We start from the raw sequence: 16,070 nt of genomic DNA on the forward strand, positions 1-16,070 counted from the left end.
GATTGTTTTGCTCTGTTATGGAGTAACATAGTCCTTTCTGAGCATTTGTACTCCTTCATACAACAAAAATGCTGTAAACTGTTAGTTTAGGTGCTGCCAAATGAACGGTATTTTCACACCAGGATGTTTCAAAAGCAGATTTTGACTGGCAGAAGTATGATGGGTGATGTCTGGCCTAAACTGTCCAACTCACTGTAAAGAATGAAATTCAACATAACAAAGCTTGGCAGGTCTGATAAACTTCATGCAGCTACAGGAGTGGATCTTGGAATTCAGTACCATCTCTGTGAAGGAAAGCAACAGTAGCTTTCTCAGAATATGGGCAGGAATAGTTCATCCTCCCATGCCTGAGCATTTGAGCAGCCAATTGCCAGTCCCCACTGCAGCGTGTCTGCCACAGGAGAAGGGGTAGCAGCTCTGAGCTCAGTGTCCCAGAGCTGTAATTTATCTCAGCCCACCAGAGATGGTTGTGGTAGCACTAACCTGAGTTATGATCATTGCCCTTGAGAGAGAGCGCCGCTTTTTTTAGCTGCAAGACTACTTCTGTCTGAAAACAGTCCTGATTCCTCTGGTGGAGAGACTGGGTGCAAATCCACTCACTCTGTTGTAGGCTTCATTGTAGAAGTCCATCCTTGGGAGTCTTGTTTCTGTCATGGGCATGCTGATGCCTACATCCATGGGCATTGAGAGAGCCGGGAGCCTTTCCTGGTGTTAGTTTGTTGTCTCACCACTAATCTGCAGTTTCACCTGGTGGTGCGGGGGCTTTTTGTGACTGTGTGGAGCTGGTTGGGATAGTTGATGTGTGACCAGTTTGTTTAGTTGCAACTGTTTTGGGAAGGTTATCATTGTGTTTCTTCAGATCACACCTTTTCGGCATGGTATAGGGGAAAAAAAGGTGTCAGCACTTGGAAACTACCTTGATCTGCCTGCGGCTTCTGGCACTGGGGTTCTGTATTGGTAGTGTTGATGGATCATGTGTTAAGTATGTAAATGTGCAACTGACCTCAAGAGCATGTGTCATCCCATTTAGTTCTCTGGCTAACATCAGATCATGTGCTTGATAACTTGTCAGAACTGGAACTTGTGGAGTGTATAGTCACAGGTAGAAACATGTGGTTTGGAAAAGTATTGGAAGTAATTATTTATCCGGTATAGCCTGCTACATCTCTTTGGAGGATTTTACTGTCTAAAGACAAAGAGATAAATCATGAAATAGGAAATAATCAATATTATGCAGTTCAGGCTTGATCTAACTCTGCTTGTGATCCATATTTGCAGTGAGAGTTGGACTGTTCCCAAAATCCAGGAAGCGAGAGTGGTATTAATATTACAAGCTGACAGAATGTTACGGGGTGAATGATTAGTTTCCAATAAGAAAGGAGCTTTTGGATCAGTTCCAGTTCCTTTTGGTGTAATCTGCAAACCTGAATGACCAGTGCTGTGACCTGGAGTAGCACTAGCGCTTATCAGAGGCCAGAACTTCATGAAGATCGTGATTTGTCTGCATTATGAAATGACAGAGCTGTTGACCTTGAGGAGGCATATTAGTTGGCAACCTTCCCCTCTCTTGTGAAGATGAACTCCTGGAATTGGTGGTTTGGCTTTGGCACAGCTGTTCTGCATTCTCTGTTGATAAACAGGGGGCTTTACTCTTTTGTGCTGCCCGCTTAGAGGATTGCAGAAGAAAGGTAAAAAAAGGTAAAAAAGAGGAACAAACCTCCCTGTGCCCTTCTAATCTCTTTCAGACCTTATTATATCAATTATGATTGATGAAAAAAGAGAATTTCCTTACTTATTGTTGTGGGGCTTTTAACAAAATATTTTCCAATTCCTTAATTTCATCGATTTCAATGTAAAAGGACACATTACTTTGACTCCTTTAGATCTGTTGTGCTTTCCCCCCTGTTTTCTGAAGCAAAAAAACCTCTTCCTGCACTTGAAGAAAACAAACCCCAGGCCATTCAAGGCCTTGAGAGCAGCCAGGTGGAGGTGGGTCACACACTCACGTCCTCAGGGAAGCTGTGCTGGATGAGTGCAGAGAGCAGAAACCATGTTAAGCACATGGTGGGGGGTACAGAGCAGACACAGCAATTAAAATTGTAATTTAAAGGGCTTTTGTTTCCTGAGGTAAGTGTGAAACTGAGTTTGCAGTTTTTGCATTGTATAGGCAGCGTATGAACATGTGAGCATTGATTCCTTTCCTTGCTGTTTGGGCCTATAGGCAGGTAGATTTTATCCCAGTTTTATCAAAATCCACTCAATGACCTTGGAGAGCTGTAGCACTCTCCTCTAATTATAGACTAGTGTTTTAATAGACTCAGTCACCCACTGACCTGTATCAGTGAGAAAAGTCTGCATTTGAGCTTTATTTAAAATTAATTTTTTTTGATGGTGTATTTCATAAGTCTAATACAAGATCCTCAGGGGAGGGAGGGAAGAATCTTTTAATTAAGTTTCTATTTAGGTATCAGGCAAATTCTATCAATGGCAGATGAAGCATAAAGCTCTAATGGGAGAGTAAAATTTGTAATTTAAGTGATCAGGTGCTTCATGCCTCTCTCAGTGGTTTGAATGCCACAGTAGTATGACATATTGCCATAAGTGAAAATCCCTTAGAAAGAGGATGTTACATTGCATTTGAAAGCTCTTACTGAGTGTGAGTTTAGCACCACTAGCTCCTCCTGTATTTTGTGGGATTTTGGCCTCAGTGACTTAACTTGTGACCTCACTTTAAGTTTGGGAAGCAGTTTCTGAATCTGTCTTGCCAACTACCTAACCACTTGCTCCTTCTGTCCTGGTCATAAATAGCTACTGCTTTTATTCACGGCTGAGAGGTAGAACTCCTTTCACACCACACCTTCCACTGCCATTCTTCAGGTGTTGGTTTGCATGGCAAATGGATCTCTCACTTGGTAGTGGAAAAACCTGACTTTTCATTCCTCTCATCCTGGGGTTTAGAAGTGAGTCAGGCATAATTAAGAGCAGCCAACAAAACCGAGGAAGTGCTAATGGCCCTGCAAGCTCAGAGTGGGCTGTAGAAATGAGCATCGTCCCCTGGGATGCTTTGAATGCTGGAGATTCTGTTTATTTGCAAAATGCAAGGAACCTTTATATATCCTGCGCTGGAAAATTTTCAGATGTGAGATGTCTTAGGACCACAGTCAGGTCTTTAGTGCACTGCTCATGGAGAGAAGGGCAACTTAGAACAGCAGGAATGATGAGAAATACCACTACACTCCTTTTAGCAGGGCAGAACTGCACCTGGGGGTGCTCTGCCAGCATGGAGGGGGACTAGGAGACTTAGAGAACCATAGCTTGACAATTGACCTTGTCAAAAACCTGCAGACATCAGAGTTGGGCTGGTGAGGAGCAGACCATCTCCCATCACCTGGCCTCTAGGATCACCTGCACAGAGGGCTGCTGAGAGCCAGTAAAGCTGTCCACTCTCTGTCTCTGCCTGTCTGAAATGGGCATATTTCTGTGGAATATTTTAATTTCAGATAATGTTTTTCACTTGTAAAGTGCCTCATGTGAAACTGTCTGATGAGCATATCATACAGAACAGCTGTACTGTTCTGCCTGAGCACGATGAAATGTTTGCTGACCTGGCATGTTGCAGGTGATTAGTAGTGTTTGCTGTTGGAACAAAGTGCAGCTTATCCTGGTCATATTTGACCAAAATAAGGTCTTTGGAGGCAGGGAATGTGGACGTGTCAAAGTTTGCAGATAAAAAGAGGGAGCAGCACAGCTGGTGATGTGAGATGGAACACAGAGCAGCATGTGAGTCTCTCTCTGTTTTCTCTAAACACCACAGGCTGGTGTTTTCACCCGATCTGTTTTTGCTCCAAACCCATAAATGTCTGTATCTCATTATGCTCCTGTAGGTGACCTTTCTGCCTCTGTTTCCTCTTCCTAGGGCTGGCTGGTGACAATTTCTAAGGTAAATGCTGTGGAATGATACCTTGCAACTAGGCTCCTGTTTTGTGTTCCACGACTGATTTCTCAGCTGCCTGAGAGGCCGGACAAACTGGTGTTCTCTCTGATGTTGGGATCATCCACAGCAGGTTCTGTTGCCATCAGCATGGATCTCCTGGTGCTGGTTCATAGAATGTTACAGATTCATGTATCACAGTTTCACTCAGCTTTATTTTTTGTGGCTTTATGCACCCAGGACTGTATACCAAGATGCTCATCTTGGCAAGGGCTGGACTAAAACTAAAGGAGCAGTGACAGCTTGCACTGGCTGAGGCTTTGACTGAATTAAAATACTTTTCCTTCTGCAATATTTCTGTGCAACTGTGAATAATGAAATGGAAAGGATGGTGGGTGTAGGCTGCCTGGTTTACAGGAAGGTTCCTGGAGAACAGGTAATTCTGGAGAGAAGACTGGATTTACTTCGCTGTTTTATTGTTAGCTTTATGTCCCTCAAAATGCATATAGTTTCTCAGTTGTAATCTGCATGGTAGATGAACTGTGCCAGTGTAGATAGGTAGCTTCTGGGGCTCAGGCTCTCATGTTTTTCATTATATGTGAAAAAGCTGATATGTTAATGAAAGCCCCCCCAAATCCCAGGCATACCATGGGGATGCTGCCAGCTGAAGGAGGTGGGGAAAAATGTGTAAGTTTCTGAGCTTTATTGCACAAAAGAATCTGTCACCTCTGCCCTGTGGCTCGTGAGGTGAGAAGTAGAGTTGTGATGAAATTGTACTGGAACTTGAGGCAATCGGGTGGTGCTTGCATGACCTTGGACCAACGACTTTGTCTCTAAGTGCTTCTTTTCTTAGATGATGAAAGAATATAATGATGATAATACTTGTCTCTTAACAAGGGTGTTGTGATGAATAAATTAATTGTTCTCAGTTACTATGGTAATTAGTGCTACAGAACAGCCTAAAAATAAATAAGATCATTTAGTGAAGGATATTCAGGGGAAGTCAGGTAGTACATCCTGGGCATTTGCAGTTAGCCCAAGTGTGTTTTGTCTAAATGTGAATTTGTGAAAAACGTTCACTGATGCTGAATTTTTGTAGCAGAAATGCTTCCAATTATCTTTTTGGAGGCGGCTGTAGCACACATTTCCTTCCGTATCTGTGGGCACATGATTCTTGCAATTAGTTCTCCTATTGAGAACAGCACTCCCTCCTCACCCCATCTCCTTTACAGCCTAAGGGCACCTGAAACGAATGCTTCTTTCTTCTTCATAAATCATACATACTCAGTAATACAGCCAAAGAATTGTTAATGTATTTGGGGAGTTTACATAATGAACCTTTCTTGGTAAAGGTGAAGTATGGTCGATGCACTGCCTTGCTGAAATTCTGTTACAACCTTGCTGTACGGCAAGTCGACTGCCTAAATCCATCTGTAAGTCTGTGCAAAGTTTTTGAGGCTTTCTCTCAGTGATCAGTTAACTACATCAGCATGCCCCGAGCCAGCTTTTTAAAATGTTATATGATGTTCAGTCATCTGTGAATTGTATTGGATTCCACAGGCATCACTGAAGTATATTCTTGGGGTTTTTAAGTTAATAAAATTTTGGAACCTAGTAAGTTAGGAAATATGTCTTAAGGTAGTTCTGAGTCCTTCCGTGAAGGCATCACCCCTTCAAGGCTGTGGTTTCCATTGCTTAATATCACAGGGGCTATCCTTACATAGGAAAAATACTGTGTTGCTAGGCAAGGATTTGCCATTAATTACTGTGTTCTCTGACTTTATGTACAGCTCTGGGCTTGGGTGTTCAGTGTCTTGCTTCGCACTGGGTTCCAAAAATAGCTGTCTTTTGTGACCTGGCCAGTTTGTCGCTAGCATTTGTGCAGAGCAAACTTGTGCTTTCTTCCTCTCACTGTCACAGCTACAGCAACCTTCATCTATTCACCTCCCACAGCACCTCCCCACATTGTGTTGGGAAGGTGTCAATAGTAAGAGCAACAAATGCCCCTTCTGCTTTTTCAGGAATAGGAAGCTGATGCCTTGGTATTCCTGGTGTCCTGCTCACCCAGAGAGAACTTGGGTCATTGCTGTGGTCTCCAGTGAGGTACTGGCAGAACAGATAGCATGACTAACAGCTCAAATACTTGCCTTAATCTTCAGGGCTTTACTGGTATTGAGTCATATAATTTGAAAAACTCATGGCTTGTGCAAAGGGCAGCCCAGATCTGCAAGGAGGACCTTTGTGCCATGTTCTCAGCCACCTGGCTGCTGCAGAGGCCATCAGCTTTGCAGGTTTCTCCATGGGTCTCTGTAACTGCTTGCGAATTCCTCTCCTTGCCAGCCACTTGCAACCTTGTGGATATTGGGTAGATGTAATGAAAAGGAAAGAGAATGCAGGACAGGGAGAGAGGCTTCTTTTCATGGCCTATCTCTTCTTGCTGCCTTTGCTCCTGCTGCACCTTTCTGACACATGAGTTTTGGATCTTGTGGATTTTCATTTCTAGTTGGTTATTATTTGTGTTATAGCTTAGATTTCAGCCCTGAAGAGCTTCCAGGGCTGTCAGGTTTGTGCCAGGCAGTCACTGCTTGTAGCTGCTATTGCTTCTGTGTCTGGTTTCAGTCATAGTCCCCAGTCCCCATTCCACATGTGGCCCTATTCATACATATACATGTACTATCACTTTTGCAGGGACCTGTGGATATCCCTGACAGTGTTTACTGCTTTTTCTCCCCACTCTGTTTTCTTCTGTCAACACTCCCCTTGTCCACCTTGGGTGTCACTGTGTGATGAGAGCAAATGGCACAACAGTAGTTTTGGCTGATACTTGATGTCAGCTGTACCCTCATGTGCAGTCCTGGCTGCCTGTCTGTCTTTGTGCTTAAAGCACAGAGAAGAGTCCAGTCTGAGTAAGCTTTGAATGAGCTGTTCACCTGTGGCAGCTCAGTACCTTCAGTTGGTGTCAGGGTGGGTTGGGCACAAGCTAAAGAGCTTGGTCTCCTGTCCAAGAGGAAACCTGCTCCTCTTGGCATAGTTACTAAAGTGAAGTGGTAGAAGAGTACTGAGAGCTCCCATGGATTTTTCCTTCTTAGGTATGTAGTGCAAATTTTTTTCAAATAGATTTTTCTTCTAGATGGTGGCTTGACTTTCTTTTATCCTGAAACTGAGCTGTGGCAGAGTGCAAGAGAGTTGTATGGTTGGAATAGGTTGCATTGCACCTCTGAAGCTGCACGTCCAACCTTTGAACAAGGCAATGTCAGCAAAGGTCAAGGGGTTAGATGGCTGTGGCTACTCTTTAACTTGTCTTTAGTTATGTTCTGAAGGAATCATACTAACCTCTCTACTTACTGGTCATTACTGCTGATCCACACCTCTGATTATGATTTGAGATGTTTTGGGAAAATATGAGCAGTTTTTGTCACGTAAGTGGCAAGCCCATTCCTGACCTTGCAGATAGACTGATTTACATCTGCAGAAGCAGTACTTACACTCTGTCCTTGGGCAGAGTAGTCACGTGAGAATAGGTTTGGGTTGCACTGTGAGGGTGGTGAGGCACTGAACAGGTTGTACAGAGTAGCTGTGGCTGCTGCCCCATCCCTGGAAGTGTTCAAGACCAGGCTGGATGGGGCTCTGACAACCTGGTCTAGTGAAAGGTGTCCTTGCCCACAGCAGGGGTGTTGGAACCAGATGATGTTTGAGTCTCTTCTATGATTTTATGATAAGCCTTAATTTCTGAATTTCTAGGCATTGGGATTTTTTTCTTGTAATACTGCAGTATTGTTATACCTGAGGCTTTTTTGATAGATTGGCAGATAAAGCAGGTAAGAGTTGTGTCTTGTGCTGTCTGAGCTCGACTTTGATTTGGATGGTCTGTAACTGCAGATTTGTATGGATACTTCTGTGCAAAATGGAAATCTGCTGAGTTGCTTGTGGCTGAAAACTGGATCTGGTGGCTTCATTGATTCTTTTCTGAGTTTCTGTAACTAATTTCTATTCTGGCTGTTGTCTCTTAATATTTTTTTTCAGCCAGAAATTGCCCAGCATCATGGATATCTCTCTTCCATTTTTCTCTTTCAGTTGTATGCTAGTCTGTTATCATGTCAGCTCCTTTCTTGATAGTCTTCCTTTGTGTGTGCCTGTACCATAGGGATATGGAGATAGGAATGGATAAGGAAATAAGGAAGATAAAACCTCTCCTCATTTTCTTCCACTTTCTCTCAGCGTGGCCTGCACACAGATGTGTAGCCCCTTCTGCAGCAGTGTTCAACTCCCCAGCACACAGAGTATCTTTTGGTCCCTTTGTGTAGCATGGTGCTGGTGTGGAGCTGCTGTCCCATGGGCTTCATAATGGTGGGGGTCTCTCTCAGCAGTGGCCTCTGTGCCACATTAAGATAAAGCATCCCAAAAGTGTTGGTGGGCAGGGTGTGCCAGTTCCCCCTGCAGCCATTTTACGTGTTTCAGGAGCTCCTGCCTTCCAACTGCCCCCTGCTCAAGTCAGGATTATCACTGCGTGTTTGTTGAAGCATCTTGTGAGCCAAAATCCACTGCTGTTACAAAATCTGCAAGCAGGGGCAGTTCTGCCAATGTTGGTGAGACCAGTCATCAGCATCTGAAGAGATGACGTGAATTTTGTTTTCCCTATTCAAATACTGGTAACTGCCAGAAGCAGGGTACAGGACAGTGAGGTCCAGAGCACTGTCCTGGGTTGCAAATCCCATCTCTATGCCTGCCTTCTCTTCTTAAACTACAATATTTGTCTTTCTGATAGAACCCTTTGATTAGTATGTTGCAATCTAGTTGCTATAATCTAGAGAGGAGAGCAAAAAGTTATTGTATAGAAAGGAAGAAGTCCTCTGAAAGCTGTGGTTCTTTGGTGTTAACTCTAGTTTGGAAATAGCATTGCAATAAGAGAATATCAGAGGTCATCCTGCAGATATTTTGGGTTTTCTTTATTCTCTGGAAGCAAATTCAGGCTAATACTTCTTCAAACACAGGAAGGAAGTAAGTGTAAAATGTAAAACTGTCACCCCTTCATGTTAATTGTATTGGAGTGACCAAAATCAAACAAAGCTGAACTATGCACTGCAAGTAAACACAGATGCCTTCTTCTTGGCAAGATGTAAGTAATAAGTGAGAAAATGGGAATTGTAAAGGAAATCCCTTTATAAGGATTTAGAACAAGATCAGTAACAATTTGCTTTTAATTCAATGCATTATCTTTCTTTCTGTTATTATTCTGTTTTATTTCTTTTCTTTGTGGTGTTCAGTGGTCCTGGGTCTAAAGAGAGCATTTTGTCTTGGGTGAGGTTTTCATTAGTGAGAAGGTCTGTGTTTCAGAGGGCCATGTTCAACAAGCTGCTTGTGTAACTGAGCAAGCAGTTAATTTGACTGAAAATGATACCATTCCTTTTCATTATGTGCAAATGTAGGTGTTGCAGTATAGTTGCTTGGTTGCTCATTTGTGCACAGGTACAAGTTCAGGAGCCTGTAGAAATGCTTCCATTTAAACATACTTTTTCTTTCCCCCACCTTTCATGCAGACTTAGCAGTTGAGCCAAATAGCTCAAAATCCTCAGGGATTTAAAGGATTAAATGAGAACAATTGTTTTGGTGCAGGAAGGGCTGAAAAGTGCTGAAAGTATGACAGGAGCTTGTTGCTGTGGGACCTGGCTAGTGAACTATACAGCCACTTCTGTTATGGGCATAAATATAACTGTGAGTGGTGGACTGTGATGGGGGTTTGATTGCTGCGAAAATTAGGAGGAAAAACCCCGGTAAGAGACCTAGTGATTGTACTGATGACTGACTGGAAGTTTTACCACTGGGCTGTTTGGTGAATGTGGTGGGAAGATGCTTTCTAGCGAAGGATAACAAATTTGTTTCTCCCATCAGATAACAAAATCAGTGCTAGTTTTCATTCTCCTTTGGCTGGACCCTTCTGTTCCCACAGGCTCCTGTGAATAACCAGTTCTTTCATGTTCTTCTGTTTTCTCAGGTGCCGAAAGTTTCAGGCCGGAGGTTTTCCTGTGCTCTCTGTAGCTGCTACCTAGTGCTGCCCTGAGGAAAGCAGCGTTGGGAAGGCGGGTGCTGCCCTGAGGAGAAGTGGTGGGAAGGCTCCTACCCCTTGCCTTGAGGTGTCAGGGCTCACCATAAGGCCTGCTGTGCTTCCCTGCACCGGCTGTCATGGAGACCTTATCCCAGGACTCTCTGCTGGAGTGCCAGATTTGCTTCAACTACTACAGCCCCCGCCGGCGGCCCAAGCTGCTGGACTGCAAGCACACCTGCTGCTCCGTGTGCCTGCAGCAGATGAGGACCAGCCAGAAGGACCTGCGCTGCCCCTGGTGCCGTGGGATCACCAAGCTGCCTCCGGGGTACTCTGTGTCACAGCTGCCCGATGACCCCGAGGTGATCGCCGTCATTGCCATCCCCCACACCTCGGAGCACACCCCTGTCTTCATCAAACTGCCCAGCAATGGGTGCTACATGCTGCCCTTGCCTCTCTCCAAGGAGCGGGCGCTGCTGCCGGGAGACATTGGCTGCCGTCTCCTGCCCGGCAGCCAGCAGAAGTCCCTGACAGTGGTGACGATCCCCGCGGAGCAGCAGCCGCTGCAGGGCGGCCTTCCCGCCGAGGCGGGAGCGGAGGAGCCGGACCGGAGAGGCGCTGTGAAAAGCTCCACCTGGTCGGGGGTGTGCACTGTGATCCTGGTGGCCTGTGTCCTGGTCTTCCTCCTGGGCATCGTCCTCCACAACATGTCGTGCATTTCCAAGCGCTTCACGGTGATCTCCTGCGGCTGAGGTGGCGGGGGCTGTGCTCCCCCGGGGTCAGGTTGGGTCGGGTCAGTGGTGGTGGTATTGAGCAAGACAATTCCGTGCAGCTTTCCCCAGTGACTGCAGGACGCTGTGCACCTGGGCAGCGGTGCCTGCCTGGCTGTGGCCCCCGGAGGGGTGACATCAGGCCTGTTGGCAGCCTGCGGAGAAAATCACATCCCGTGTCTGGCGGCAGTGGCACTGAGGAGGACTGCATGTGTCACCTCAACCATTTATCAAAGGGACTGCAACTTCACAGTGATCTTTTTTTATTGTGTTACGAGATTAAAGACCTCCATGTAGCTGGTTATACTGTGAAGTACACAGTACGGGCTCTTCTTTAAACACAGTGTATTAAAATCAAAACTGCTCCACATAGAATTAAATGAGAACTGGCGCACAACTGTACGAGCTGTTCAATACCAGTCCACACATGCATTATTTTTTAATGAGGGGAGGGAGGGAGATTCATAAAACAGAGAAATCATGTAGCTGGTAAAGTATTTTATATGTTTTAAATGGCGCATTAATTAAACCAAGTTAGGGAGTTGTACAATAGTTTTTAAAAGGTAGCATTTTACAAGCAGTTATTTCCTTCCTTGGTGTCTGTTTTTTGCCTCTGTTTTTCACCTCTGTTTTTCCCCCATTTCTTTCAACTACAGAAAAGTGGTACTTCCAGCATCTTTTATTTGAAGGAGCTTTCAGGAAGGGATTCAAAGTGGACTAGAAAGGATACCTAAAAAGTGCAGTCAAAACAGTTCTGCCTCACTGGCTTTATGGGAAGGATAGCTTTGCATGGTAAACATTGGACATGCTGTTAAACCTCCAGTCTGGCTGCAGACTTCCTGATGACCTGGCCTTCATAGCCAGGTGAAGAAATGGGTCATGAGAAGTCCTGGGACTCCTGCCAGGATGTGATAACATATTGCTCTTAATTTTCTTTTTCTGCAGGTTAGGTTTACTTACTTGTTTATGAAGAAACTAGATCTATTTTGCCTCCCTCTTTCCTAGGCGTTGCAACTGTGCACTAATGGGTGGTGTGACAGAGGTGTTGCTCTAAGAAAGCTTCACCACTGGAACTGAGACCAAGGACTGTTGTACACAGTCATCTAGTAAGAGGCAGTGATGCATCTCAGAGAAGAATCCAGGCCAGCCGAACCTCTTACTAGATGGGCCACCCCTCCTAAACTGCTGTGACTGTCCTGGTGTCAGAATGTCTGGGTGAGCTTAACAGAGCCTCTTCCCATGTTTCAGTCTTAGTAGTGTTAATGATTTCATAAGGACAGATTTGAAAAACAAACACAGTAAGTGTCCCTCCTCCCTTTCATGACAGTCTCCTGTGACTGTCATGAAACCCCAGTCATTTGCAGTTCACTTCTTGGGAAGAGCCAAATTTCTGAATGTTCACTGCAGTAGCACCTTGCTCTAAGCAGTCCCACTAGCTTTAGTAGTACTGCTCCTAAGTAAAATAGAGCCCAGTGTGAATTTGGGTATTTGGCAAGTCTGATTGCTGAAACTTACATGAGATTTAGGGATTGGATCAAGGGGCATGTGGCAGACCTTTAAAAAGACAGAAAAATCTGTTGATTTGCACTGCTTCTTTTTGTGATTACAAGATGTAACTTCCCTGATCTGTGTCCTCTTTTGTCTACCTACTGTTCTTTCTAATTCTCGGAGATTGCCGAATGCCATATTATAACAGTTTTGACTATGCAGTGCCCAAGTTGGCTCCATAGTCATCCTTGGTTTTCTGGTTTTGTCACAAAATCCAGTTGCTGGTTCACAATAAACATTCTCAGCTCACACTTCTGTCAGAAAAATACCTCTGACTTCATGCTGTGATTTCATGCTGGATTTCTTTCCCTCCCTGTTTCTAAACCACCATTTTCTTCCTTGATTTCCATTGAGGGAAGAATGGAATATAGGGTGCTTAGTTGTGCTGATGTGTGTTTGTTCATGTATGGAGAGGAACCATTGTGCTGATTTTTATCTACTGTCATATGTATGCATAGCACAGGAAAAAAAAAAGTCTTCAGAAAAAACACTCAATGCCTTTTTTGTGCAAGGCCCATGTGCAGTATGCCTTGAATCTGGCTTGCAAGTATTGTAATTACATGGACACCTCTCCACAGCATGTTTCATGTGGCTGCAGTAGGGAACACCAGGTATTCCCAAATGTGTCTTGTGAACGTGCTTGTCTCTTGTTGCCAGTAGCTAGCCAGATTTCTACTGACATCCATGCTATGCTGCCTTTTGTGTAAAGGAAGCCAGTTCACAAAAAATCCATTTACAAGACTCTTGAGGAACTGACCAGACACAGGACTTGACCCTCTACTGCCTTATCCCGTAGCAATTGCTGGGTGTACCAGAAGCTTATGACAGAGATGAAAGATGCTCTGAGAGCTGTGCTGGTGCATTTTGTGCCAGATTCTGCATTTGTTTATCCGAGTTAGCAGTGAATGCACAAAACCACGAGGCAGTCAAGGAGCAGGTCCTGGCGACACACACAGTGGTGGTAGTGTTACCTCCTTCCAGCCATACCTGCCTGACTGAAGCTCTTGAGGCCGAGGATTCTCTGACATTGCAAAGAAAGGCCCTCTTCATCTCCCTATGGAGAGTGCACAATAAAAGAGGAATCAGAAATTAGGTTAAAATACCACACTGCATAACACATTATACAACAGGCAGACCTGGAGTTTATCCGGAATTAATGACGTTAAGTGTTATATTAGCAGAATACCATCCTGTACTACGTAACACAGTACATTGTTTCGTTAATATGAATTTCCTGTACTTTTGTGCCTGCTGAAATGCATGTTTGACCTAATTTCTGATCCAGACATTTGCCTGCTCACAGCCTTGTGTAAGAGCAATAAGTAAAACCTCAAGATTTTTGCCTGCGTGTATGCGCATGGTGTGTATGTTCATTCCTTTTTATAAATAGGAGTTCTGGAAAAGTTTTTGTTCTGGCTTTAGACTGTGACTAGAATTTTAAATTTGCAGCTGTCATATATGTTAGATCACCTAGCTTTTTTGCTGACTTGTGTAGAAATGAACTAAATAGTTTGTTGTAATGTACAGTGTTAAAATGTTTCTCAAGTATGTCAATAGTCACACTACTTTAAAAATGCAGTGCAGTCTCTCCCATTCCTTGGTTCAATACCTGGCATTAAAAAGTACTGCTAATTTTTTTTTATTATTATTTTAAAAAAAACAGCCTTGTCTTTGTATCTTTCCTTTGTGGAGAAACACATTTGGACTTGTGCCAAAATCATCAGGTTCCAGGTTAGCTTTTGTTCTCTGGTGTCCAGTAAGAAGTCACTGCCCAGTTCCACCAAAAAGAAAGACAGAAGCTTACTGTGACTCAGTTCTGTTTGAGAAACCAAAACTTATGCTAAAATGTGTGGGTAATTATTCAAGCACCTGCATTTTTAAAGCACATTACTCTGTATGAATGTGTATTTATTTGCTTGTTTAATAGGAAAGGTGTGTGTGTTGGGGTCCAGTTTCAGTTTTTTTCCTGGATGGTCCCAACTTCCATTGTTGGCTTGTGCTTTGCTGGCAAACAGACTTTAGGGTTCACTCTGTGAAATTTTGTTTAGTGAATTTTAAAAATTCAAAATATGCAATTTTGTTATGCGGGATTTTTTTAGGAAATTGTGTGTTCAGTGATTGTTCATGCTTAACCACGATGTAAAGGAGCCTGTATGTTTTGTAAACATGGAGCAGTCATGAGTCCAAAGTTTCATCTTTACTAAGAAGCTCATTCTGAATAAAACGTTAGCAGGAAAAGAATGATAGCAAGTGAATTATGGTTCCTCTGTTATTTTGCCATCAAATGAAGAGTGTGGAAGGGAATTCGGCAGAATTGCTCCATATTTTATGAGAGAGTGGCTGAAATTCATCACTCAGTGTTTAAAGGCAATGTGTAAAGTATGGGTTGTGGTAAAAAGTGAAAGGGCATTCAAGTTTTAATTAGAATTATAGCTGATGACTACTAAGCCACAAAACTTTTTTTTCTGTTTTAATAAAATAAAAAATTTTAAGTAAATGCATTGCTTATAGGAATGAGGGATTGCTGGCCTTCACTTAAGCCTGCATTGTGCATACTGGTACACTGGTTCCCTCTTGCCTTCCCAGTCACATGATTGCTGGAGCTATAGGCATCCTGCTTTTTTTGATAGTGCACATGATTTTCTAGAGTAAGGATGGTCAATATTACACACTGATTTTGTTACATTCACAGCAGGGCTGAACCAAAACCACATAAATAATACATGGTCTGAACTCTTCTGTAGATGTCCCAGAAGCAAAAGCTCCAGACACCAGTCTGTCATGTAAATTGAGCCAAGCCCGTGTTCTCTGGATCTTTTCACAATGCCAGGGAGCAGAGGATGCTGCTTTCTCCCACTCATGAGAATGGATCTGTACCCACCATCCACAGCCAAACTAGCCCCAGGGAATGGGGCCTACTGGCATGAGCCGCTTGCATGAGTACTGCAGGAGATGTTCACATGTTGAGTGAACACCTCTCTAGTAAGTGTTGAGGTGAAATGCCTCCTATACCAATGGCACAGAGAGTATGGCCTGAGATTTGTTTTTCCCAAACCTTTTCTATGGGTGGCTGGAGGGGGAAGGGAGGGAAGAAGGTACATGGCAGCAAATTAATCCCAGCAGTGTCTGGGAGGCTGCTGAAAGATCTGCTGGCCCTGAAGGCAAAGATTTTGAGCAAGAGCTTCAGTAGGACAAGATTGTCTGTAAATGCAGTGGATTTAGAACATGTTAGTAACCTTTCTGGTGCTGTACAGTGTTCTTAGGCCTGACAGCTGGGCTTGTTGTGCTCTCCCTCTTTGTCACTTTACCTCTTGCATGCTTGTGTCAACAAGCACAGCTTCTTGCTTCAGCCTCAAGTTGAACAATTTTCCAGACATTTCTCAAGTTGCCCTGAGCATCTCTGATGAAAAAAAACTGACCTTCCAAGATCAGTGGAATTTAATGCTTAATGAATGTTTGGAAAATGCATTTTTAAGCATTTTCTTGTGCTTCAATATATTTTTATTATGGTTCTAAATCCTCTATTTTTTTGTACTAATTATGTTCCTGAATGTCAGAGTCAATTCAAGGGAGTAGTTAAGATCCACAGGCAGAAGAAAACATTTCCTACCGATCCTACATTCCCCCTTCAGATGTACATGAGTCGGTTTTCACTCTCCTCATCCATTTCACACTGGAGCACCTAATCACGGGGATGAAATGGGAATTCTTGGGCATACATGGAGCACCTATGCATATGAGTACAGGGGCACATTCCCGTGCTGGGCAAGGTGTGTGTGGG

General features: G+C 43.8%; 1 protein-coding gene across 3 annotated transcripts in view; it reads left to right on the top strand.

The window, feature by feature from the left end:
• The window catches only part of RNF152 (ring finger protein 152), an 88,786-nt gene extending 74,256 nt beyond the window's left edge, over window positions 1-14,530 (top strand). For all 3 annotated transcript variants that reach the window (XM_077181860.1, XM_077181861.1, XM_077181858.1), the window contains one exon: window positions 9,924-14,530. In XM_077181860.1, coding sequence (XP_077037975.1) covers window positions 10,112-10,723 — 612 coding nt within the window. In that variant the 5' untranslated portion in view covers window positions 9,924-10,111 and the 3' untranslated portion in view covers window positions 10,724-14,530. The remainder of the gene's footprint in view (window positions 1-9,923) is intronic.
• Window positions 14,531-16,070: the final 1,540 nt, after the last annotated feature.

Source organism: Agelaius phoeniceus, chromosome 1 (genome assembly GCF_051311805.1).
Source record: "Agelaius phoeniceus isolate bAgePho1 chromosome 1, bAgePho1.hap1, whole genome shotgun sequence".
NCBI lineage: Eukaryota > Metazoa > Chordata > Aves > Passeriformes > Icteridae > Agelaius > Agelaius phoeniceus.